Source organism: Curcuma longa, chromosome 10 (genome assembly GCF_044706935.1).
Source record: "Curcuma longa cultivar G26 ecotype Majalengka, Jawa Barat chromosome 10, ITB_CL_G26_1.1, whole genome shotgun sequence".
Lineage (NCBI taxonomy): Eukaryota > Viridiplantae > Streptophyta > Magnoliopsida > Zingiberales > Zingiberaceae > Curcuma > Curcuma longa.
Genome location: NC_133870.1, coordinates 9,489,209 through 9,514,721, shown reverse-complemented (window position 1 = coordinate 9,514,721; position 25,513 = coordinate 9,489,209). Strand labels below are relative to the sequence as shown.

The 25,513-nt window shown below is 37.7% G+C and overlaps 4 protein-coding genes across 4 annotated transcripts; 2 read left to right on the top strand and 2 right to left on the bottom strand.

Annotated features, from left to right (window-relative positions):
* Positions 1 to 1,003: 1,003 nt before the first annotated feature.
* Positions 1,004 to 1,865, top strand: LOC141835701 (CASP-like protein 4C1). The gene is made up of 3 exons (XM_074723076.1): positions 1,004 to 1,273; positions 1,364 to 1,502; positions 1,579 to 1,865. The coding sequence occupies exons 1-3, from the start codon at positions 1,074 to 1,076 to the stop codon at positions 1,798 to 1,800; spliced, it is 561 nt and encodes a 186-aa protein (XP_074579177.1). The 5' UTR covers positions 1,004 to 1,073; the 3' UTR covers positions 1,801 to 1,865.
* Positions 1,866 to 8,590: 6,725 nt separating this feature from the next.
* LOC141836590 (uncharacterized) lies at positions 8,591 to 9,237 on the top strand. The gene is made up of 3 exons (XM_074724093.1): positions 8,591 to 8,684; positions 8,753 to 8,858; positions 8,976 to 9,237. The coding sequence occupies exons 1-3, from the start codon at positions 8,649 to 8,651 to the stop codon at positions 9,125 to 9,127; spliced, it is 294 nt and encodes a 97-aa protein (XP_074580194.1). The 5' UTR covers positions 8,591 to 8,648; the 3' UTR covers positions 9,128 to 9,237.
* A 3,388-nt stretch (positions 9,238 to 12,625) lies between these two features.
* On the bottom strand, positions 12,626 to 14,163 carry LOC141836367 (small ribosomal subunit protein eS24z-like). Its single transcript, XM_074723835.1, has 5 exons — positions 14,047 to 14,163; positions 13,923 to 13,964; positions 13,653 to 13,823; positions 12,914 to 13,000; positions 12,626 to 12,748 (listed from the first exon to the last, which is right to left on the bottom strand). The coding sequence occupies exons 1-5, from the start codon at positions 14,119 to 14,121 to the stop codon at positions 12,707 to 12,709; spliced, it is 417 nt and encodes a 138-aa protein (XP_074579936.1). The 5' UTR covers positions 14,122 to 14,163; the 3' UTR covers positions 12,626 to 12,706.
* Positions 14,164 to 15,299: 1,136 nt separating this feature from the next.
* On the bottom strand, positions 15,300 to 24,365 carry LOC141835844 (casein kinase 1-like protein HD16). Its single transcript, XM_074723225.1, has 16 exons — positions 23,830 to 24,365; positions 18,202 to 18,336; positions 18,021 to 18,094; positions 17,874 to 17,943; positions 17,709 to 17,764; positions 17,556 to 17,627; positions 17,335 to 17,429; positions 17,183 to 17,249; positions 16,928 to 17,057; positions 16,640 to 16,858; positions 16,428 to 16,564; positions 16,163 to 16,337; positions 15,985 to 16,075; positions 15,742 to 15,899; positions 15,462 to 15,650; positions 15,300 to 15,369 (listed from the first exon to the last, which is right to left on the bottom strand). The coding sequence occupies exons 1-16, from the start codon at positions 24,157 to 24,159 to the stop codon at positions 15,310 to 15,312; spliced, it is 2,058 nt and encodes a 685-aa protein (XP_074579326.1). The 5' UTR covers positions 24,160 to 24,365; the 3' UTR covers positions 15,300 to 15,309.
* Between the last annotated feature and the right edge of the window lie 1,148 nt (positions 24,366 to 25,513).

The window sequence follows — 25,513 nt, the reverse complement described above, 5'->3', positions numbered from 1 at the left end:
AGCTTAAAGAAGAATTATCATTTATATTTACTATAGAAAAAAATAAAAAATAGATGTGAAAGAGAAAGATTGCTCGAGGACTTTCAATTGGAATTAGTCCAGAGGTTATAAATTTTATAGCTCCTTCATTGCTTATATGATCGATCTCACGACGATCATCTATAAAAAGATAAATTGAGAAACTACAATTAACCACTATAAAAAAAATATTATTTTAATTTCATTAAAATTCAATTAATATCTACTCCAATAAATCAGTCTCGTACTAATCAACTCAACTATCCGTACTAACCATCAACTTACCCTTGTCACAGCCATGGAATATGCGTTAATTTAATGCAAACGTCATCCGAGAAACTGAGCGGGTCCACCAGAACGTGAGTGAAAGCGCCGAGAGGAAGCAGAGCAACACTGAGGCTGCGTTTGGTTTCAGAGACAGAGACACAAATACAGAGACAGAAATAGGATTTCTATCTCCGCCCCCATTTGATTTTGAGAGACAGAGACAGAAATAGGATTTTTGTCTCCGTCTCAGACAAAATTTCTGTCCACTTTCAAACTGGGGACACTGAAATGGAGACGGAGACAGAATTTCTACTCATCTCCGCTTCCGGCACCGTCATGCCGCCGTCCGGTCACCACCGGCCGTGGGCCGGGCGCGTTGGACACGCAGTTCGCCGGCGCTCCGATCGGTGCCGGATTCCGACCGGATTGTGGCGGAAATCCGATCGGAATCCAACCAAAAACAGTGCCCTGCGCGCCTCAGCCACTGTCTCTGTATTACCAAAATTAAACACGATACAGAGACCATTGTAAATGCGTCCCTGTCTCTACTGTCTCTGTATTTTTGTATTTCTGTCTCTGTATTTCTGTATTTCTTAAACCTCTGTATTTCTTAAACCAAACGCAGCCTGAGTCAGTGACTGTGCGCATCAATCATATTGCACCACCCACACTACTTTCCCCTTCGTTCTCGTGATTCCACCAGTACTTTTCCAATCCATCCATTAATTGATTCCTCCAATCAATCCTTCCATTCCATTGTAGTTCCCCGTCAACGGCAGCGACACAAAATGGCTTCACCACTCCACAACGGCGGCGGCGACGCCCACCCCTCCACGCCGCCGTTCCCAGAACTCCATCACCGTTCCGGCCGCCGCCTGCAATTCCTCATTCTGCTGATCCGCGTCGTCACCTTCGGCTTCGCCCTGGCCGCCGTCATCGTCACCGCCACCATCTCCTCCCCTTCCTGGCTCCGCTTCCACTCTTTCCGGTACTGAATTTCCTTTCCCCTCTCTGTTCCCGAACGCGGCTCTGTTTCTGCTGTGTTGATGACTTGATGTTGGGGAGCACGGTGGCGCAGGTTCTTGCTCGCGGCGAACGCCATCGTGGTCGCTTACACACTCTTCGAGACGTGTGCCTGCGTATACCAGATACTGACGGGCGGCGCCACAGTCTTACCGGAGCCCATGCAGCTCCTATTCGACTTCGCTCACGATCAGGTCAGCCTCGTGATCTCAACAGGATCGCTACTTTAGTCTGGAAACAATCAGTAGATAAACATTGCATATGGCGTAGGCGTTCGCGTACATGGTTGTGGCGGCGGGTGCGGCGGGGGCGGCGGATGCGCGGCGGGTGAGGGGCCAGGGAGCGTGCGAGGGCGGGTTCTGCGTGCAGGCGGACGTGGCGGTGGCGATGGGGTTCGCTGCCTTCGGCTTCCTCGCGCTGACGGCTCTAATCACTGGGTATCGGATCGCCGGCTACCTGACAACCGGTTCCGGCCGGCATCAAACCCGGTAGCTCGTGGCCGTACCTAGCAGAGTTCCATGAATCAAGAGACTGTAGTTATGGCTGGCAGGGAAAACCCAAGATTGTATTTTTTAAAAAATATTTCACTATAAATAACAAATATTATATTCAGGGGCGGAGCTAGGATATCGATCGAGTGTGGACAACAATATAATATATTTAATAAAGTCAAATAAAATTTAAATTTTATAATCATAAAATTATGCATGTTCTAAAATTAAACATCAACATTAACTAAATAACATATATATTGAGTGTGCCCCACAAAAAACTCATATGAAGAATAATTATGTTTCATTATCTAATAGAATAGAACACATCAACATGATGCACAAAAATTGACATAAAAATTAAACTTCAAATGGCAAAATATAAACTAACCTGCTAAGTTTGTCGAACCGGATAAGCCTTCCTAATATAAAAAAAACTATCTACAGAACATTGCATTGAATGCTATGTTTGAAGCCTATCATTTACCTAACATGAGTATCTTTATTAGCTCTAGTTTAACAGATAAAAACTATGCCTATTGTTTTTTATGTCTTATTATGTTTTTGTCACCTATGCACAGATTTTATGTTCATAAGAGTTTGCCATTCTGAATGTTAATTGACTAAAACATAATATAACACAATTGTCTGAAGTTCGAGGATTTAAATGTTGTTATTGCTCAAGATAAAGGTTCTGAAGTGTAAGCTCAGATCTTCCAATTAAGTTCTTGAATTTTCAGACTTTGTTTCATCATTCAGGAAACATTGATAAATGATAACAACGTTGATAGCTCAAGGAAGAGACTTAACTATAATAGTAAAGTAAGCACCAGGCGTAAGCTAATGTACAAGGACAATGACTATAGCAGCATTAATTAAAAAGATATTGAAGAGTTGTTATAATTTTGATTGAGAAGAATATTGGTTAAACGGCCGAACTGGCTGCTGCTCGGTCGCTGCCGGAAAGAGGGGCGGAAGGAAGGGGGTTTCCGGAGACAGAGGGAAAGAAGGCGACACCGTGACAACACTGGTTGTGAGCGGCGGCGACGCTGGCTCTAGGCGTGGGACGGCGCGGTGCGTGGTACGGTGGCGGGAGCAGGCGGAGCCGCGCGGGTGACCCGAGAGAGAAGAGCGAAGGAGGAGAAGGGATGACTCTGCTCGTGCTGAATGGAAACGATAGAGAAGAGCAATGGAGGCGAAGGTGTACCGGATGCAGCAGCGGGAGGAGCCGAGGACGGACTGCGGCTGGAGAAGCTACAGATCGCTGAGGAGGGGAGGAGGGACTGCGGCTGGAGAAGCTTCGAGGGCGCCGGTTGTCGTTCGATGAGAAGGGGCGAAACAACAACTAGGGTAAAAAAAAAACTTAAAAACATATAATATTAATATCTTTTTTTTTTTTTGGTTCGGGCCCAGTGTAGGCAGTTGCCCACACTGGGCCCGTGTAAGCTCCGCCTCTGATTATATTTGACTGTAAATAAAGGGAAAATTTTCAGTTTAAGCCCCAAAAAATTATGAAAAAGAAATATTAAAATTAATTTAAAATTTAGATAAGGGATCATCGATGGAATTTATATGACTTTTGTAGTCTTTATATTTTTATGAAGAGTAATGATTTTCTACAAGAAAAATCCAGCAGGACAGACACATAGGATTGGGTCTCACTTGCATGCAGGTGGGCTCCACTTCCATGCTTGTGTCTGTCCTGCTGCATTTTTCTGCTGGATTTTCATGCAGAGAATCATTACTCAACAAATTATATGATACGCGCGCAATGCACATGGCCATTCGGTGCAAATTACGATCTTACGAAATAACTTAAGTACTTGTCTCTAAAAAATAGGAGATAATGTTACTCCTAGAGAATTTTTTTTAAAGATTCTTTTACAAGTGAGATTTTCATATTTCTATATCGATTTTAAATGATGATTTTAGAGAGAATTGTGAAAGATTTTATACATAGTGGGTGATGTTGAGATGAATAAGGGCAAGTTACGTGGCATGTTCTTAACCCGATCAATATAGATTTCACATACTTCCACGTAATATGTCCTTGGCTCTGTCAACATAGAGTCTATGTAGCATGTCCTTGACTCGGGCAACATGGATCCGAGTCACTTGAATGTTCAACAACACTTAGTTTGGGTAAGACGAGGTCAAGTTGACCTCGGAAAAGCTTAGCAGTTGATGCCGATGTTATAGATGACGTGACTCTTTCTCTAAAGTAAAAGTCAAAAGTCAAGTGGGAGTCAAGCCTAGGACTGATTCAACAATGCTAGTTAAATAGACTAGTGTCAATATTTATCTTTTGTGGATTCAACAAGTTGCGTATGTTCCCAAGACACATGGCCACATAAAGAAGCTTTTATAAAGTTGTCATAGAATATGTCCTTGAACTGCTTTTTCCTGCACATAATGCCAAAAAAAAAGCAAGAGGAAAGGACATCCGTTAGAGATGGTCTCCTCATACACTTACATAATGGGAGAACTCTAGCAAAAGGGGGGGACTTCTTCTTCCTCTTCCTGTAAGAGGGAGCTGTTCTTCTTTTCCACGGGCTGTGCATTTCAGGTTCTGACCTCTTCTTTCAAGAGGGAGCTCTTCTTCTTCTCCACAGGCTGATTTGATTTTCTAAACTCTTCTTTTCTTCTTCTTCTACATTTTCATTTTTCCTTCTACGGAATACTGACTTGAGCGTCGGAGTTGTTGGGATGTATACTAGAATCCTAGTTATGTAAATAAATATTCTGAAATAAGAATCACATTTGGTCAATATTTGCAGTGTCCATTTAATCTATACTGTAGATTAACATGGTGTGCGGAGTCACACACAGAAGACCATGTTATCAGTCCCTTATAGATTATAAACAGTGTTCACAACAAAGATGGATTGGACAAACCATTAGAGTGGTTGTAGTGTAATTTGGTCTTAGTCTGTCTTGACTATAGAATTACACTAGTACACTTAGTGTGTATTGAGCAGGACCATCTGAGGATTGTTCGATTTATACTGACTATATAATTGAACTAAACCTCTGTTACTATAGATGTACATGCTCTTAATCCCGATATAATAACAAACACGTGTGCTTAATATGTACTTTAATTCATCAAAGGGTAAGGTCTAGATCGATAGATCAATAGGCCTGATGAGTTGGGAAGTAGTATTATGTACATGGTGTGTTGTTGATTATAGAAGGAAACTGTGTCCTATAATCTAGGCTGATGATGTCCCCTTGAGAAGCTCATAAGGATTATCATGTAAACACTGCAAGTGGACCTTGTCCGCATGATAATAAGGTTGAGTGGTACTACTCTTGGATTAGATGTCGATTAAATACGAGTTGTCAGTAACTCATTTTAATTGACGGACATACGATATCTTAAACACAGGGAGACTAATGTACTGATAGTAAGAAGGAGCCCATATTGTAATATGGGATTGGTGCGGTAGTTCGATAATAACTCTTTAGTGGTATGAGTTATTATTGATGAACTAAGGTTGTGTGTTCGGGGCGAACACGAGAATCCTTAGCTCATCAGAAGGCCAAAACTAATTCCTCCTCTAGGTCCCTGTTGTAGCCTCTAAGAATCCTCAAGTCCACCTTGGAAGAATTCGTGAAGAAACCAGGCATTCGAGCTCATGCAAGGAGGTGTAATCGATCAGCTGATCGATTACATACCTTGGTAATCGATCAGCTGATCGATTACCAAGCCTCCGAGCAGAACGACTGGTAATCGATCAGTTGATCGATTACATGTGTTAATGAGAAGAAGTTACGGAGTTTTAATCGATTTCTTGATCGATTAAAGGTCTGAGTTCATTTTGGTAACTTCCAGAATTATTTCAAATCTCTCCGATTTGATTGAATCAAATTATACCATGTTTATGGCTCTAATTATACCATAAATAAGGGATGGCTAGGCTATAAAAGAAGGGCAAGACTTGACTTTGAGAAGACATACAATCTAAAAGCTTGGTGGCCGAGAGAACTCTCGGCAGCCTTCTTCTTTCTTCTTCCTCTTCTATTCAACAAGAAGGAAGGAAGTTTAGCAAGCCATCGGAGGAGAATTCTAGTGGAGAAAATTCTCAAAGGATCGTTGCCCACACAACGTTCGAGAAGAGGAGAGGAATACGACAGAAGATCAAGAAGTCTTCGGGTACAAACTTCGTCCTTCCGAACCGACGGAAGAAAGGTATAATTTAATGTTTCCACTTTAATTAAATTATGCTTTTATATTGGATCCTGTAAACTAAACACAAGAGCCCAACGATCTAAACGCGTCGGGCAACTTGAGATCGTTTCGAAAAAATTTTTATTCTGCAAGAATCTACCGGAACTGTTTTTCAAGAGTTTCCCATCAGGAGTGGGCAGCCGGGACTTCCCGATACCATTTTCACCTCATGTTGAGTGTATTTCAGGTTCTCATCATCCTCTCCCTCGAGCTCCGCTAGGAAGTCGCACATGTCGGATCGTTTGTTGACTGGTGGCTTGACCATCTCGGTATTTAGCCGGAACAACAGTACTTATAGGGAGTTTGATATAGTATCTATAGGAAGCTCGACAATACAGAGAATAACTTCTCCAAGTATAGCAAAGTTGGAGCTAAGTCAAAAGACTTTACTCAATAAGTTAACAAGGTTTAATTAGAGTGGATTAGAGAAAGAAGTGCGTTAGTTACGGAAGAGTGTCAGGTTAAGAGTTCCAATGGTTATCTTGTCGACAGTAATGAGTGGCAGTTCCAAACATAAGGAAAGAAGCATCGGTTACAAATGCAAGAAAGCTACCACAACTACAATTGTCAGATCTTATACCTTTGCTTGGAGTAAAATTAATGCTGAATAAAAAAAGGGCACAACTGCTGCTGAAGGAGCAAAACATCTTTTCTTCCTTCTTTTCTACATACAAGGTAGTCATTTTAACAAGAAATGTACGTGCAGTTGACTTTCAAAACTACTGATCTCCGTTATGCTTTTCGTTTTTCTCGCCAATTCTAATTTAACCAGATAGAGGTAAACAGATTCGTCAGGATTTTGTTTCTCGACACCATCCTACTGAAGGCAAACCTGCTAAAAAGACTAGCCAGTAGAAGCTGACTCGATTGAAGAAGCGAAATCCAATTGCAGTTGACGTAGCAAAAAGTCAATAGAGGGTGATCCAGTTGACTCATCCTTAGATTTCAGATTGGATCTCTGTGGGTAATGGGTATATCACATAGACTTAGATTCTCTTTATGAAGTAGCTTTTAGTCCAATCATGTTGCACAAATTGATAGAAAATTTAATAGGTTAGAGTTAGTAAAAAAAACTTGTAGATCCATAAGAAGTCCATAAGGTTGATCAGAAATTTGAGGAACAAACAATAATCACAAACCAATTGTTGGACGATAGGTGTATATACGCAGCCGCAGTCGATCGAATCGGTCTTTGCTGTTTAATTTGTTGCTAAAACCATTGACAAATAATAACATCGAACATCTACGGAATTCTCCGCCGGAGTTCTCAGCAAACAGTTTAAGTTAGTTGTCGCATGAAGACGATCTGTTCCTGATGGTTGTGGTAAGTTGCAGTACTTTTCTTTATCAGCCTAGCTCGTGACCTTTCGTCTCCATCTTCCTCCTCGATCGATCTGGTCGTACAGATCTACAGCAATTTGTGATCTAAAAAATCTAAAATTGATGGCAGGCAAGAGCTGCTAAGGATCGCAGGCCCTCCTTGCTCCAGAATAATTAACGTCGGTATAAAAATCTCGATGAACCAGCTGTTTCGAATGATTCTGATCCTTCTGTTTGTGAGCCCCAACGACGTACACCGTCCTTTTTGCTCTCTCTCGATTTGTCCTTTGCACAGGTGCATGCCCTTGAAATCTGTGGAGATCAACGATTGAATTTCAAATTCAATGGATGTGTCCAGATTGGACGTATCTCCTAACCTAGTTAGCTATATATCAGGAGCTAGTAGATAGATCGTTGGATTTCTATTTCGTCACTAACTTAATTCTCTCGATAATTATTCTGTGCTCCTTTCTCGTACTGTGTTGACGTCGTCGTCGTCTTCTCAATTTGTTCTCTGTGTTTTCCGATCGATCGGTGTTCCATGTGCACCCATTTGCATCCATCATTATGTCGATAACGTCATCGCTTATCGCATGCATGATCCAATATAATTAATCAGGCGGTGAATACACAGCAACCAAAAGGTCTTTGCCTGCGATCGATTTGATTCCTTTACTTTCAGATTCCTTTAAATAGCAAGCTAGCCACCACAGATAGCGTCGTCGTTCCACTCCAATCGCGATCGGGCATCGATAGCAATCTGACGGCGACTCCGCCATGGTTTTCCACCTCGATCGACAGCGCCAGCGCGGGCGCAGGTAGTTGGCGTGCGATCAGAACATTCCTCCCTAACCTTTCATGTATTTCATGCGTATCTGCAAATTATATCCTCCCACCGTCGCTCCGGTCCGGCGACCGACCGCGACGTTGCGCGGCGAGCGACTCGCGGCGCAATCTCCTCCGTCGACGCGAGCTGCATCGATCCAAATCCTGCGCGAGAGCCCATGCTGCTCTCGTTTGCTTCCGTGGCACTATCCCATTCGTCGGCGAGGCGGTGATGGCCGCCAAGCGAATCCAACACCTGAGCATCGCGCAGGATCTCCTTATCCGATCCCTGCCAATGGCGTCGCGTCGCCTGCGTACCCGCGGGTCCACATGCGTCGACGTCCCGGCTTCTCGCATCTTCTTTAATTATAAATGAACTCCATTTTCACTTTCTCAAACTGCTTGTAGAGTTGCAGCCATTGTATTTAATTTACTGCAAAAAAATTAAAAAAATCCTTTGTTCCAAGCTGAGCATGGGTGAACCTTCATCAGCTTCCTATATTAGAATGGTAAGATCATGATCGATCATGTTCCTGCACACCTTAAACTTCTACTATCGATTTGTTTGTAATTGTAGGTGCAGCATTTGATCGAGCAATGCCTGGTATTTCACATGAATAAGGAGGAATGCATCGAGGCCCTTTCCAAGCATGCCAATATCACTCCTGTCATCACTTCCACTGGTATATCTATCTATCTATATATAATATTATATTGCATGCATGCATGCATGCCTGCAAGGTATGTATATACACTGCACCGTAGTCACTTTAGTTACTTTAATTGCAATAAATGAACAGTATGGACGGAGTTGGAGAAGGAGAACAAGGAGTTCTTCCAGACGTACATGAAGGAGAAAGAGGAGAAGGCATTGGAGATGGCCACTGAGGAGAGGGTGCAGAAGATGCTGGCTGAGGCGGCTGCCAAAGATTGGGATAAGGATAGTGAATAATTAATTATTAGTTAAGATGATCAGCAAGTTTATGTTTTAAGTACTTATTAATCTTATATATTCTGTTAATATTATAATTAAGGTTTATTGAATTAAAAGTTTGAGAACCATTGCTATGATATTTATTGATTCACTGAAATTAAGGAGAGTAGATTAGATTAAATTTGCAAGAATATTTGATAATTTTAAGTTTTATAAATATAGTGTAATTTCATGAATTTATGAGTTTTCTTTTTCTTTTTCTTTTTATAGAAAATAATATGAAAGATTTAATTGTTAAATTTCTGTGTAGACTCGAGTTACCCAATTATAAATTGTTATTTTAAAATTACTTCAAAATATTTTTTGGTTTTTGAATTTATTATTATTCCAAATAGTATCAATCCCAAGCTGAATCATTATGTTTTTTCCATTCCTTTGGGGCTTTTTTTTCCCCAATTTTGGATTGAATAGCAAAAACTTATCAAATTGAATTAAGAACTGTTGATCATAATTTTGAAATTGTTTACCATATTTTTTTTAATCATAGTTGTAATCCCAAATCCTTGTGAATAGAATGTATATATAGACATGTTCTGCTACAATAAGAATGACAAGGAATTATTTCTCTTTATAATTTTTATTCTATCTTCTACTTTCTACTAAGTTGGGTATATCTAGTGTGTATATTCAAACAAGAGAGGGTATTAATGAGAGATAATTATTGATGGTGTCATTTTTGCTTGCTTGGGTTCCTCATCTCCTGAAGCTATATTTGTCTCTTAAAAGTCTAAGATCCGATTGCCTGAAATGTAAAGAAGTCCGATGAAATCTAGAAAATCCAATCTTGCCTATGGATTTTACTGAGTGTATCAGAAAACTAAATACTAAGTAGAATTATAATGCGACCAAGGAAACCCACTCCCGCCCAAAGATTTTATTGAATAAATAATAATATACAGAAACTGAATCCTATTGGGAAATATTGTCGAGCGCAATAATGAGACAAGAAAGTAAATTCCACTGGGGATATTGTTGAGTTGATTAATGAGACAAGAAAGTCGATCCCACTAGGGGATGTCACCGTAAGGCTGTTATAAAATACTATAATTGAGGTTGTTATAAAATACTATAGCCTGGAGGCTGTTCTAAGATATTATAGTGTATAGACTGTTATAATTGATTCGGAGGCTATTGTATAGCTTATCTAGTCCATAGGTTATCATAGTTTGTCCGGAGGCTACTAGCTAATAGTATAACTTTTATGCTATTATAGTTTGCTCGGAGGTTGCTAATTGATATTATAGCGTATAGACTATTATAATTAGCTTGGAGGCTATTGTAATTAACTTAGCCCATAGACTTTTATAGTTTGCTCGGGGTGCCCTTAAAGTATACTATAACACATTAGATGTTATAGTTCGTTCGAAGGTTGTGAGCTGATACTATAGCTTATAGGATGTTATAGTTGGCCCGAAGAGTTTATCTAACTCATAGGATGTTATAAGCTAATATAGCCCAGAGACTATTGTAGCATACTATAGCCCAGAGGCTATGATAAAAATTAAGCCTGAAGGTTGTGAGAAAAGATCGTAGCTCGGAGGCTATCATAAAAAATTGAAGCTCAGAGGTTGTCATAGAAAATCGTAGCCCAAAGGCTGTTACAAAAAATTATAACCCAGAGGCTGTCATAGAAAACCCAAGCCTAGAAGTTGTTATAGTAGAGCATAGCCCATAGGCTGTCAAAGAAAACCCCAACTTGGCTTTCTCATACAAAACATAAACCTAAAGGTTATTATAGAACACTATTAGACCAAATGTTGTAAGATAGCTGAGCGACTATGATCATTAATGCAGTATGGTTGTAAGGATAAGTAGCAATATCACTACAAAAAATAACCGATTTTGCGACGAATTTTTGGGACGAATTATTTTCGTTGCCAATCAGCAACGAATTTTGGGACGAACCAAGGTTTCGTCGCTAATCTGCAACATATTTTGCGACGAAACAATTATTAGTTGCCAATTTAGCAACTCAAAATATTCGTCGCCAAATTCGTTGCAAAAATTAATTCGTTGCTAAATTCGAGGAGAACGGCGAAGTCGTCCCTGCCTGCCGCCGCCGCCGTCGGAGTGGAAATTCTCCCAGGACAACGAACGGCGGGGGAGGAAGTCCAGGAAGGTACGGCCCTTTTGATCCCCTTTTAAGATCGGTTCTTGGTAGTGCTAAATGAGTCTAGGGTTTCGCTAGTTTTTGTCTTCTTACATTCCTGAAGTATGATCGTCCAATTACACTACTTGTTTCCATTTCGTTTTTTGTGATTGTGAACTGTCTTATCTTTGATGCAAAATCTTAGTTCTTATCAACGATGCTACATCATCTTTGTGACGTAGAAAACCAAAATCATGAGGAGTGCCGTATTGAAATGTTAGATATTAAGTAAGTCTGTGTGTGGTCAAAGTCAAATTTGGATGAATTTGAGATAATACTCATTCTTGTAATGATCAATTGTAACTTCTTAATTTTTTTCTTCATAGACAGTCCATCTTCATAGTCAATTTTGATGGGAGACTATTAGATGACAAATTTCATCTTTTGTTAGAAAATATGGTCTTAAATTAGACAATATCTTCTCCGTAGTCAATTATAACTTCCTAATTTACCTTTTTATGTATAATCATAAGATTGACTGTATAAAATAGTTAGATTGACTGTGTAAAATAGTTAGAATGACGGATTCTAATTTGTTTGCTGTAGTATGATTTTAGAACGTTTGAATCTTAGACAAGCCAAGAATAATTGAGTGCCCTGTTAAAATGTTAGATATTAAACAACTAAGGAATAAGCCACATTTAACGAGGTGAGATTAATCTTTGCACGTTGCCTAAGACTTAAATATTTTTTAAAATTGACTTACATTTTTTTTTAACATGAATTATGCACACTTCATTCATCAACATTAGCAAACTACAGGTCACTACCATTTGAGTTTGTTTATTTAATTTATATTTAAATATCAAATAAACATATATAAACTCTTGCTAAACTGTATGCAATTCACGACCAAGCTATTTATTTACAGCACAAAGCAGAGAGGTTAAAAAGTAAACCAATAGAACTCAAAACTTTAGTTCTCACCATATAATCAATGCATATTGTTTGCAAATTAGAATCTAAACATTTGAACTGATGGTGACCTTTATGCCGACTTTTTTTTTTTTTAAGTTTCAAGCAAAATAATGACAGGAACAGCTACCATATAATCACACCAATTATCTAATGAATGTCTCTTTAGGTGAAAAGGCCGAGTATAAATGGTTCTTTAGTTGTTCAAGGGAAGATTTAATGCAAACAGATCAAAGTTTAATAAATTTAAACATAATTCCATCCATAAAACACTCACTAAATAAATGTTGAAACTAGAAAGTTCACAGAATAGTAATATCATAGGAGATAAACTGCTAAACTTAAGCTGAAAAAGTCTTCATATTGAACAAATACTCAAGATGTAGATTAAGAAATTAAACCAACAAGATTACACCTTAGCAACTATCCAAAAGTAACAAACACAAACAGTTACCAAGCAAGATATTGATAGCTCATTTCTTCTTCCCAGCCTTAGCAGCATCTCCTGCCTTTGTCTGAAAATTGAAAGATAAAAAACAGTAAGCATCTCTAGTGAGTTTTATTTGTGAAAATATTCAAGCACATTTTACTTGGTGTGCTTTAATGAAAAGAACTATGAGCATTTATTCGGTACTAGAGAAGTAAATTTAAAACATTGTAGATATCAGATGGGGAATTACCTTCTTAACGCCGCGGATCTTCTTTGCCCTGTTTTTCCTTTCCTTCATCTGCTTCCTGGATTTCTCTACCTTAGTTGCAAGGCCATTCTGTATGACCACAATTTCCACAACAGAATCAATTAAAAGTAGAAATGAAACAACAAACATTAATGAATTCTAGAGAATTAAAAATACTTTAATTCTAAATTGTAGATCGTGTAAAGGTGAGAATTCTGAGACATGTTTTAAGGTTATATAAGCATCTTCCCTTGGACTTCTGCAACAACTATGTTTAGCTTCGCAATAACATTCCTCTCTTACCAAGCATCAAGAGATATAGTAAAACCTAGGCAAGATCTCCAATGATCCATATTCCAACTAATCCCTACAGTTAACTGTGGACAATAAACTTAACAGAGAATCACTAAAAAAATCAGATTTTGTGAACAAGATTGAAAACCTATCAGTTTTCTTCAGTCATTCTTATGGCCCTATCTAATGGGATAATGGATAATGTTTGGTTGTTGTTGTTGTTGTAGTATATCCATTAACTTTTGAAACAACTGACGATATTGTAAAGCCTAAATTCAATCTCCAATTATCCACACAAGAACTAGACTTCCAACTAACAGTAAGAATCAGGTGCTACAAACAGATTAGAGTAGAAGGTATGATGCCAGGATCATAAGTATCACGATCAAGATAACCTTCTGGGGATCACGGGATGGAGAGAGAGAGAGAGAAGAGAGAGAGAGCATACCCTAATAAGCCGATACTTGGGCTCATACTTCTTTGCATTCTCAACAGTGTCATAGATCAAACCGAAGCCGGTGGATTTGCCCCCTCCAAAGTGCGTCCGGAATTTGAACACGAAGATTGTGTTCGCGTCCTTCACTTCATAGAGGCTCGCCAGCTTTTCTTTCAATTCCGCCTAAACCACACAAACCAGAGGGAGGGCATACACGCTCAACTCCAACAACAAGAACAGATCCACTACAAAATCGAGGCGAAGATAAAGCAAAGACTGTACCTTAGACACATTAGCTCTCCCAGGGTGAAGAACATCGATGACCTGAAACCAACCGAGATATATCACAAAACTGGTCCTCCAATAATATAGATGAACAGAGAGAAATGGGGATTAAGAAACAAACGAATTGCTTCCTGGAAAGGAGGCGATTGGTCATAAATTTGCGAGTGCGAAGGGTGACCGCCTTCGAATCTGCCATTTTCTCCTCCCTCTGCAGCGAGAATCGCCTGCGATGGGGACTTCTATAAAACCCTAAATAAACGCAATGTCGATGTTATATTGCAGGCCGCGATTGCTATTTAGATAGAATCCCTTTAATGGGCCGAAAGATTGACCCATGAGTTCCACAATCACACACTGGCGAATCCCACAATCTCACGAGCAACGCTTGATTTTTTTTTAAAATAACCCCTCATCTAAACTTGTATAAGCATTTTATGTTGTGTTACTTCTTGATAGTGCGGTATCTCTTCGGCAAAAGATAGAATTCGCCATCCAATGACCCCACATAATTGATCTCACAATCATATGTGAGGAAATAAATCAAGAAACTGTAATTGACTACGACGGAGGAGGATATTGTAGATTAGTCAAGATTCGACTTTTGTAAAACTTCAACGAATCTGTAACACTATCGTAACTAACTCATGATAGTTCATAAATAAATTGATTAAGGAGGTACCAAAAAAAAAGTTAGTCAATCAACATAGACTTTAAGTTAGAACAGCCAAAATCTAGAAACTTGTGGAATCTGCCAGTAGAATCATGTAAAATTGCATCTTTTTCTAATCCAGAATACTGCTTTCATGGTCAGATACTGGAACAACATAAGGCAGGGAATGAGAAACCTCAACCAACAATCCATATTTGTTATCACAATCAAACAGAAATTGTCAGTATCACAAGACAAAAAGCAAGTTTGCATGATCCTTCTCTAGATCAATGAGTTTGCCAAGAAGATAGATTGATAGCTATAACTAAACACAGAGTTTTTATGTATAAGGAATTGCAAGTTTCTTGTCTACCTTTCACTGGCTCTACGATTAAAAGCACAAGAAACCAGCAAACAGACAGATACAAAGACCATATATTATGAATCTGTCTCCAGCAAAAAGCTAACTCAATAAATATTGCATATGCCTTTTCTATATGTGAATTTTTTGTACAACCAAAAATGATTTAAAGCGACCGCAAGGTCTCTACAGTCGACCACAAAGGCACGGACTACAACTCAAGCGAGAGCAACTGTAGGAATTAACAGTGTTTACTTTGACTCAAGATTACATATTAAAAATCCTTGATCAGCATCTGGTACAAAGTATTTGCCAGTAAAACAAATCTTAAACTGAAATAGCTTTGATTGAGATCAGAATTTAAGGATAAGGATTCAGGAAACTGTCCTTCCATAACAGATAGATGCAATGTAGAGGTTCTTAGCCCACTTATCCTGAGCAAATGCAGATTAAAAAAAACTGACTGTGAGTAGTGCTGCCAACCAATTGAAGAAATAACAGTAACAATTAGTATGAGCAAGCTTACCTTGGCATGTTGGCTAGGGAAAGCAGATGTCCTTAATGTCTCTTGTGTTTCATCAATAGGTTTTCTTATAGGAATACTTAAAACTAGAGCAGCCTGGTCCCATGTTGCGGCAGTTGCAGTGATGCGATAACCATTGTCCCACCTTCGATGTATACCTTCACTGGGGTATAAGAAATCAAGCTCCACAACCTGGTTAATAAGAAGAGAATATCACTGCATATATCAGAGCACAAAGGCATTCACAATCCTTAGTGATGAATCAAGTGTAATCAGAAATGACCTGATATGAAAAACCAGCATTTCGTGACATGACGACTGCCCATCTACTTCCTGCAGTGGCCATTGCAGTTACAAAGAAACCCTCCTTCCATTTCTTGTTTATCCATTTGAAGGGAAATGACTCACTGACCTTGTAGGATTGTTGCGCATATTGTGTGCCTTGTGATGATATTATACAGATAGGAAACATTAATGCAAGTTTTCAAACGGATATGAGATATAAGAAAAAGAAAATGGTAGCTACCTTTTGACATTACAACCAACGAGCTACCATTGTTTGCCCCAGCTAAAGCAGTGATATAGTAGCTTCTCTCCCACTGTTCCATTATCCACTCCTTCACATTAATTGCAAGAGATGAGAAATTGAAGAAAATTTAAGAGGAACTTCCTGTAATTATGTCAGGACTTCGGATATTACTCACTTTATGCAGAAACAATGGGGAAAGTTGGTAAACTTGGGCAGTATAACCAGTGCCAGCGTCCATTATTAATGCCCATAAATTTGAACAAGAAGCAACCGAACTAATAAACAGCCCATCCTCATTTCCTTTGTGAATGTGTTGTGCAATCCTTGCATCAGCAACGTTGTAGTGATATCTGCAACATTAACATGGTGAAACACCAAATGAGCTTATTCTTGTTGGTGAGTATTTCATTTGCAGAACAAGCATCATATTTGAGCCTGACCTTTGTTTCATAGGCCTCCTGGCATTGTAGACACTGATCCACTGTGTTGCAGGCATACCAACACGTGTTTTCTTCTTTGGTTGCTCTTCATCCTCTTCATCAATGCTGAGTCGGCCTCTCTTTTGACCAACAATAAGCTTCATTTGCGAATCAAGAAGGATTAGCTACTTGAAAACATAAAGGAAAATTGGATTTTGGAAGGTTATTTATACCTTCTGAGCACCATCTGTGTTGATAGGTCTGATATCTGGATTTGGACCTACTAGTCCATCAAACAGTGAGATGCACTTAGCATAGTTCGGTTCTTCATCAAACTTCAAATTGACAACATACTCAATGAACTGTCTGAAAGGCTGTGGGCAAAAGCAACACAGTGACTCTGAGGAAGTAACCATTTTTTTCTTACAGACAAGGAAGCCTTTGTTCTCACCCTATAAAGAGGGTGAATGTAAGCACAAGAAGTAAAATCAACACAAAATATCAATCAAACAGCACCAAACCTGGTACCCTTGCCATGGTAGTCGACCTCGGAGAAGAAATATAAGGGTATAAGCAAGTGATTCCAAGTCATCTCTCCTACTTCCAGTTCTTCCTAGGTGAGCATGAACACTGGCATAACGTACAGTTCCCCTAAGATATCAATATGGACAAAGTTTAGCATTGTTAGTCATTCTAAAAGTTCAACAATAGAAAATAAACTGTGCATTATGAGAAATGAATGAAAAAGGAATACACAATGCTTCTCATAGCATCACCTGAAAACATCAGGCCTCTGATCATACTCAACATGCTGACCTGTAACACTATCCCTCCATTTTGTCGCTGATAGTGACAGAGAAATAAAAAAATAAATCACTAAAATTATCAAATTTGTCAGGCTATTACACACGCAACTATCAACAACTACCTAATCCAAGATCAACTAGAAAAAGTTTCTTTTCGTCAGGAGTTCCAGGAGGACCAAGTAAGAAGTTTTCCGGTTTTACATCCCCATGAACATATCTGTTTAAGATTGGGATAAGAAACATAAGTTAGTAGCATATCAAGAAAATATTAAGAAAAATAAATCAAAAACACAAAAGACAATTTTGTGATCTATCAAACTCTTTAAACCAAGAAAACATCCACCCTTTAGAGTGAACTTTCTCAAGGATAGAAATTGCTTCAATAGCAATACATGCTACCATTTCAATGGACATCCTGCACATACAGAAAAATTAACAATAGAAGTGTTGGGAATCATGAATTGCAGTGCAAAATCGTAACATATTTGTAACTCACATATGAGAATTGTTATTCCACATGTCCCACAAACTTGGACCCAACATATCCATGACCTATGCATTTCAAAATTTTTAGATACAAATTTTTCAGTAAAAATAAAGGCAATAAGCCTCCACCATTCTTTCACAGACCACAAATAATAGTTAACTAGTACTTCATTACCATCACATAGAAGTCACCTTGACGGCCTTTGTAATGAACTTGTGGAACGCCATGAATTCCACCTAGCGTGCTGCAAGCATGATCTCCATTACAAAGAACTATATAAATCTGAATCACACATGAAGCTCATATGGAAAATTGACTCACTTGTAGACTTGCCATTCATAAGGAGGCCCATAGTTACACCCTTTGCTTGTTCGATGCTCAAATTTCAATGCCACCTGGGAAAGCAGAATTGACAAACTTTAAGCACATTTGCAATGAAATCTCCTACAAGAATACACAACAATCACATAAAAAAAACTGATAATAATAACACATTGAACACCTCCAAAGCATTGGAACTAGTGATTCTGTCATCCACATTGACCGAAGAAATTCGTCGACCAACATATACTTGTCCAAATCCACCCTTCCCAAGTTTCCTATCAAGTATATATACTGGCGAGTTGCCAATCTGGACCTGCAACCAAAAAAATAAAAATTAGATGCTTCACTAAAATAGCATTCTAGATATCCATTGAGATATAGTGAAAGAAAGGGATTTTCCATTTCATCCTTCGAGACAACATATGACATGATGCTATACTCGAGCCAAACTCCAAAGAGAGTTAAAGCTAATCAAGGAAAAGCAAGAAGAAAAGAAGCAACCAAAAAGAGAATCAAGACAAAATCTCAATCGTTAAAACAATACTGCTCAGACTATTCAGCAGAAAAAATTTAGTTACGATATCATAGCAGTATATGTTGTTGTTTTCTTGAATTAGCAACAAACTAATATTGAAGACTTGTACTGACTAGTAGCATTTTGGTCGAGTTAAAATTTATATAGTTTTGTGCATGTGCTTGATGAAAAATTTAAGCATGCACTGGAGATTCCATTTCCTCCATCCTTAGAGACTACCTATGAAATGATACTATATTCAAGCAAAACTCCAGAGAGAGTTAAAGTTAATCAAGGAAAGCAAAAAGAAAAGAAGCAACCAAAAAGCGAATCAAGATAAAATCTCGATAACATGAAAACAATACAGTTCAAACTATTCAGCAGAGAAATTTCAGTTATGATATAATACCAGTATATATTGTTGATTTCTTGAATTAGCGACAACTAGTGTAGAAGAGTTATACTGTCAAACAACATTTTGGTTAAGTTGGCATTTATTCAATTTTGTGCATGCGCTGATGCAAAATTTAAGCATGCATTTTTTGAGTGAAAGAAACAGTCAATAGAGTACCAGAACCTCAAGATTTAAAAATTAATCACACATTAATTGCATCGACAGAAGGTCACAGGCTACCAAATTGGCTAGATCCATCACAGAATGTCTACTATAACTGTGTTGATCTTGACCTCTTCTATTTTACTTTGCATAAAACTTCTCAGTAAAAGAAACCTAGGTGAGCTATGTTGTCTATGAGACCAGAAGGCAAAAGGTTGATTTTCAATAAGATTTTGGGCATTGGCTTCTTTCCCTCAGCAACATCTGTTGCAGGAATTTGGATTGGTAATACCCCGATAGATAGATGCTTCTAGTGGAGTACCAAATGGGTGAGAAATCTACCATCTATTGATTTATCATTTTCCTCTACTTCTGTAAGTAATCTAAGTTTCTTTGAATGATATCTTTGATGACTAAGTGCTTGCAGAGTCTTGATTGATTATTCTAATAGGGATACTTGTTCATGATTTCTCAAATGACAATGTATTCATGGATTTTGCTGAAATTCAAATTGCATTTCACTGCAACATCCAATTTTATTGTTCAAATGTTGCCTTCTTTCACTACCTCACGACTTTGATCCATCTTTATAAATAGATGTGGAATTTCCTTTTCTTGATTTACCCAAGTTTAATATTAAAGACTAATTTACATCCAAATTTTCATTTTATATAGGAAAAATTCCTTTAAAAGCCCCTATTTTTCAGAAAGCCCCTCTATTCAAATGACCATGTTAAGCCCTAATAAAATGTACAATTATGATTTTACCTCTCAAACCATGTTTTGATAAAACATGAATGTAGATGGATCATGATTTGAACAAACATGGTTCTAAAGGTAAAATCCAAACAATCCTTTTCATGCAGACTTAATAATGACTTTAAAAAGAAGGACCTTACTGGAGCCTCCTAAAACAATAGGAATTCTTTTAGGGTCTTTTCCCATTTATATGTTGTAAAACTTCAGAAAACACCATAAAAAATATCTGCACATTTCATCTCTTTTCACGGTTATCACATCTAATAATAGTCGGAATTCATTAAACAAGGTTTTAAAAGGCATTTCCAAGCGGCAGACACTTAACCAACTGCTTACCAAAAAACTGTTATTAAATATACTATTTTCCCTTTAATATAGATCGAACTTTTAGCCATTTCCTGACAATTACTGGTTAAAATTTTCAATGTAAAAGAAAAAGGCAATAAGAAAAATTACTTTCATGTTGAAGAAAAATTTTCTTGGCTTGATGGCATATTGTCATCTTCCCTATTTCCTTGCTTGTAATTTTTTTTAAGATAAATTTTGTTCACTCATTCCTGTTGGTCACAATTCATTAGGCCAGTGTGTATGAGGCAAGAAGGTAGTTTGTATAGCAGTATAAGTAGTTATAACTATCAACTTAAGTGAATTGAGGTGCAACTTGTTCACATAACTACCACTAGATTGACTGTTAGAAAAAGATGGATGAGGTGGAATGAGTATGGGAGTGGTCATACGGCCTTATAATCAACATTTTGATCAACATAGCTATACCACTATGCTTGCCTTTTAAAAAAAAAAAAAAAAAATTAAGAACAGGTTGAATGACCATACTAGATCACATGAATACCTGATTATGTTGCAACTGTATCACCATATCACATCAAACAGGTAGCATATACAAATATACATCCTGAGGTGTTGATGTACATAAGTTATCATCATCATTAGGTCATGGATGTCCCAATTATTTGGGGCCCACCACATGCACATGTTATATTCTCAATGTCATTACACTGCCTGACCTTGACATAACGATCTGTATGTATAGGACACTATAATCTCATAAGACATCATGATCAGGCCTCGAAATATCTAACTAGTGATGTTTCTAGATCTCCACGAACTGTGCTACTTGTAGGAGTTATGTACGAGTAATCTTGTGCCTGACCCACTTGACTAAGGTCAATTCAATGGTCGAATATGTGGATGCAGATTTATTATAAAAAACTATAATATTATAGGTAGTAGTCTCACATTATGCTATATTTCAAGGAGTTGAACAATTTTGCACTATTGTGCCCATCTAAGGTAAAAGACAACAACTGGCATTTATCTAGACATGATCTTTTATATGTATGCACAGTATCAAGAACATTGTTGCAAAGTGATTATTAATCAAGATAGCAACTGAATATGTGTTGTATATCGATCTTTTTCAATTAGAACTGATTTCGACTTCCCACCCTAGTATATGTTAACTAGCATGAGTTGATTTTTTTTACACACCTTCACAGAAGTGCGCAATCTCATAGTATTTTTCCAATTACACTGATACAATTTAGTATAATTGTTATTCCAAGAATGGATTTATATATAACCTATGTTATCCTTGACACCACGATCCAAATGTTGAACACTGTCATGGAGTCTGAGATACACATTCCTGTGTTTCAAGGAAGATGATTTGTTTCAAACCTTCCAAACTGAAGAAGTTGAGGGCTATCATGTTGAAGGTTGACATTGACATTTTTTACAGTTTGCAACTGTGCTGCACAGTGCAAACTGTAAAAGATGAGCATGATTTAGTGTTGAGGATCTCCTTCCAAGTTATTTAGTCTAATAGATGATCGCCCACGAGAGAGTTGTGTAGTTGAGCATGAATTAGTGTTTATCTATCTTACCCCAATAGATGTAACAGTTTGACGATTTTAAGGCTATTGTGTCTACAAAGTTACCAGGGGCATCCACTTCTGTATTGAAATCACAGTGCATTCTCCATTTGATCCCTATATTCACCATGCCTGACTATCTTTGTCACCACAAGTTTCATATTACCGAGGTTTATGGACTCATAGGATAAGTTGTTCTATCACTTTATAAAGACATTGATGAAGTTAGCTACCACCATCAATTTCTCGCTTGTTATTCTTCCCTCTTCTTTTTTTCACATTTCTTTAATGCCATGATAATATTAGGCATTCTTACATGTTTTTTTTTGCTAGTGAGACACATGGATCTTCTACCATCCTTTAAGTGTCAAAAGTATATTATGACTGTTAGAAGAATTATTCATTTTTCATGCTTTCAATGAGAAGCACCGAGTATTCTTATGTTTGTTACATTTATATGGATAAGGACACAAAAACTAATGGAGTTGTAGCTGTGACAATCATTTTGGGTGGTGGCTCCAATCCACATCACAGTTCCACTTCAACAAAGAATTTTATATGCAAGTCTGGGTGGTGCATATGAGACCTAAACAACATATATGTTGAAATCCACTACAAGACTATGTTCCTAGATCTGTATTCCATAGACATATACCTTAGTAGCTATGTATACTGTGTATGCTCCGAGAAGCGAATACTCCAAATTGGTAGAAACTGTGGAGGTTCAAGTTCAAGTATTTTGGAGTCTAAGACATGATCAGATCTGACAATTAAGCTTATATTTATGACATCACGAGAAAAGAGAAATACAATGTATGCATAATTGGAAATTTACACGAACTTCTACCAGGTGATCAGGACAAGGTTAATAGGTGTAACAAGATTCATCTTTGAGTCTAATTTACGACTTAATTGATCTTTGATTTTTTTTTTTGTCTTTTTAGAATAGAAGTGCTTGATCAAAGTGCATAAGGTAATCCATGATGTCTTTACATACAATAAAGGTTGGTGGTAATAATATATGATTATTAAAAATATTTTGAACTTTTCCTTCTTCCCATGAAGGTGTCTGAGAGCAAGGGGATCAACAACCCTTTGAATAAGGTCGGAAATATTGGAGAGGATATGATAGCCTAACCTAACCCAACCCAATTTGAAACATCATTAACAAAGAAAAAAATTCAAAAGTGTGATGAGACAACCCTAATGTGCAAATGAGCTACATAGATTGACTTACTCTAATTATTTTCAGAAATTTCAACAATTTTTTGTAACATATAACTTATTTTTAGCAAGTTCAATAAATTTAGATCATGTAGCTTATTTTATACAAATATATCATTATTCTATTATTATTTCATATTGACACAAATGGCACAATCTGCTTGAGACATGATTAACATGACATGATGTGCATTGTCACCCCTGCCTCCAATAAAAGTGAAACATTGAAAGAGTACAAAGGTGGATAGGAGACTACTATTTTCTAACTTTTTCCTAAAGTTTATGCTTAGTGGGATAAGACATTAATAGATCAAAGAATATTCCATCAAGGAAGAATCAGATACCTAAATTTTTTTTTTTTTTAAAAAAAAAAAAGAAAAGCTTAACGGTATATCACTTAACTATTCTCAGACATTTGGTGCTCCAAAAATTCCTAGCCTTCCAACTAAGCAAGGTAAATCATGCTTGGATTGCACGAAATCAGCTGAAGCATGGGAAGGTAGGTTCTCATAGGAAATGGCATTAAAGTAAACAATGCAAGAGATTGTAGCTAATACTGTCTAAGTAAAAATTGGATTCCAAGAACGCATTCAATAATACAGTAGAATGTCGTAAGCATGTAACTTAATCTTCTACGCATAACTAAAGATACATAGAACACCAATATCTAACAATCAATAGTTCAGCCGCTTGAGGCAGTTCACAAGAAAAATAAGCACATAAGCAAAGAGACAAAAACTAGTGGTTTCAACTAGTAATTGATAATGGGCAAAAAAAGAGACTGCCTTTATAATGACTAGGAGCCTGTTGAAACATATCTTTGTAACTACAAATCACCAAGAATCAAAGAAAAAAGCTAACCCTTTCTGGCAGGGGCGCAGTGCTCCCCTCCTCCTCAACGCCAAGAAGCTTGTCAGCATTCCTCCCACCGCTATCGAACTCATCCATTCTCTTGTCCGCGACTCCTTCCTCTTTATTTCCTTGCGGATCTCCCCGACCTTCTCCTTCGCCTTCAACCAAACCAATTTCCTCCTGCTGTACAGGACTGTTCAGATCATTGGCATCGCCCGCCTCCTTCCTCCTCGCTGCCGCCCCTCTCCTCCTCGTAGCCGGAGCCGCCCCACGGGCAGCTTTAGCCGCCGGATTCAGCTGCGCTCGGCCTCTTCGCGGCCCGCTACGCAGCTCGGGCATCCTTCACCTACCGACAACTATCTCAAAGTAACCCATGGCCCCATCCGATGGTACAAGCCTCAGCTCCATCACCGCGTCGGAAATCCCAACCAACAAACAATCAATTCGAGGGGAAAAGGTCGGGAATCGCGCGGGGAGGTGGCGGAACGTCAATCGGAAGTAGAGATCGACGGAACGAGGAGGATCTCCGGCTACAGCAGAGTCGATTTGGCAGCCAAAGAGAGAGAGAGGAGAAAATAAATGTAATTCTTGGCGATTCTTCCTCTTTATTCCAAGGAAAATGGAAACAAATTTCGTGTACGCGATTAGCTCGAGTTCCGGCAAGTGGGTCCAATGTAAAGCTCTTGTCACCAAATCAGATGAATGGTACAAAAAGGGTGCGATGCGGATTCTCTAGATCAGAATTGGTTCAGGTTCGTGGCCGACGCTACAGTAGTCGACTGCTTCTCACGGGGTCGCCCATCGACTAGCTCACATCGGTCATGGTCCAGCTTTAGCGTGCACTGAATAGATCTGACCCTGGGTCAAATTCAAATCGGACTCAATTCGGACTCTTAACAGATCGGTTATCCATTATCCGATTCAACGGATCTAAACAGTGATCGGCTCGATGAATCAGCCAACTGAGGTTCAACATTTCAACTTATAGTTCATTAATTTTTTTAAAATATTTTAATTATAATTTTTTATTTTATAATATTTTAATAATATTAATGAGGTGGTTCAATATTATTTCATCTATTTTATTTTTCTATTAAAATTAATAATATTTTTTTTAAAAAATTTGTCTTATATTTTTTGACCTGAGATTATTCTATTTTTTATTAAATTTAATTTTACTATATATTTCTACGTGTGACCATTTAATTCATTAAATTTATTAATATTTTTTAAAATATTAAATGATCTTATTTTATTTATTTAATATTAAATTTATAAAAACTATTTAACTGATATCAAATAATATAATTTATTTAAAAATAAAATTATATATAATTTTAAAATTATCATTGAATATATAATTAATTAAAAAATATAACTTTTTTATATATAAATATATACATATAATTAGATCTACTCATAATCACGTCAGTGATCATTGGATGCACTGACCATGATTTTTTATATAAATTTATAATCTTTAAATATTTTAATAATAATAATAATTTTAAATCGTCTTAGAAAATCAAGATTAAAAATTGATATATCCAAAACCGCTGAATCAGCGATTGAGTCTGCCACTAATTCTACTGGTCGCCCCCTTCACCGGTGGGCCACGGTGATAGTTTGTAGATGTTCTTTGTTTTTTTTTTTAATATAAATATTAAATTGCACATTTATATTTACCCCTATT

What these genes read in the sequence shown, in the direction of transcription:
- LOC141835701 (XM_074723076.1), top strand. Translation starts at nt 1,074, where the DNA reads ATGGCTTCACCACTCCACAACGGCGGCGGCGACGCCCACCCCTCCACG. An exon ending in CTCCGCTTCCACTCTTTCCG is followed by an intron (nt 1,274 to 1,363) that starts GTACTGAATTTC and finishes ACGGTGGCGCAG; the next exon opens with GTTCTTGCTCGCGGCGAACG. An exon ending in TCGACTTCGCTCACGATCAG is followed by an intron (nt 1,503 to 1,578) that starts GTCAGCCTCGTG and finishes CATATGGCGTAG; the next exon opens with GCGTTCGCGTACATGGTTGT.
- LOC141836590 (XM_074724093.1), top strand. Translation starts at nt 8,649, where the DNA reads ATGGGTGAACCTTCATCAGCTTCCTATATTAGAATG. An exon ending in CAGCTTCCTATATTAGAATG is followed by an intron (nt 8,685 to 8,752) that starts GTAAGATCATGA and finishes TTGTAATTGTAG; the next exon opens with GTGCAGCATTTGATCGAGCA. An exon ending in TCCTGTCATCACTTCCACTG is followed by an intron (nt 8,859 to 8,975) that starts GTATATCTATCT and finishes ATAAATGAACAG; the next exon opens with TATGGACGGAGTTGGAGAAG.
- LOC141836367 (XM_074723835.1), bottom strand. Translation starts at nt 14,121, where the DNA reads ATGGCAGATTCGAAGGCGGTCACCCTTCGCACTCGCAAATTTATGACC. An exon ending in TCCTTTCCAGGAAGCAATTC is followed by an intron (nt 13,965 to 14,046) that starts GTTTGTTTCTTA and finishes GGTTGGTTTCAG; the next exon opens with GTCATCGATGTTCTTCACCC. An exon ending in GGAGAGCTAATGTGTCTAAG is followed by an intron (nt 13,824 to 13,922) that starts GTACAGTCTTTG and finishes TGTGTGGTTTAG; the next exon opens with GCGGAATTGAAAGAAAAGCT.
- LOC141835844 (XM_074723225.1), bottom strand. Translation starts at nt 24,159, where the DNA reads ATGCCCGAGCTGCGTAGCGGGCCGCGAAGAGGCCGAGCGCAGCTGAAT. An exon ending in CTAGTTCCAATGCTTTGGAG is followed by an intron (nt 18,095 to 18,201) that starts GTGTTCAATGTG and finishes CTGCTTTCCCAG; the next exon opens with GTGGCATTGAAATTTGAGCA. An exon ending in TATGAATGGCAAGTCTACAA is followed by an intron (nt 17,944 to 18,020) that starts GTGAGTCAATTT and finishes TCATGCTTGCAG; the next exon opens with CACGCTAGGTGGAATTCATG.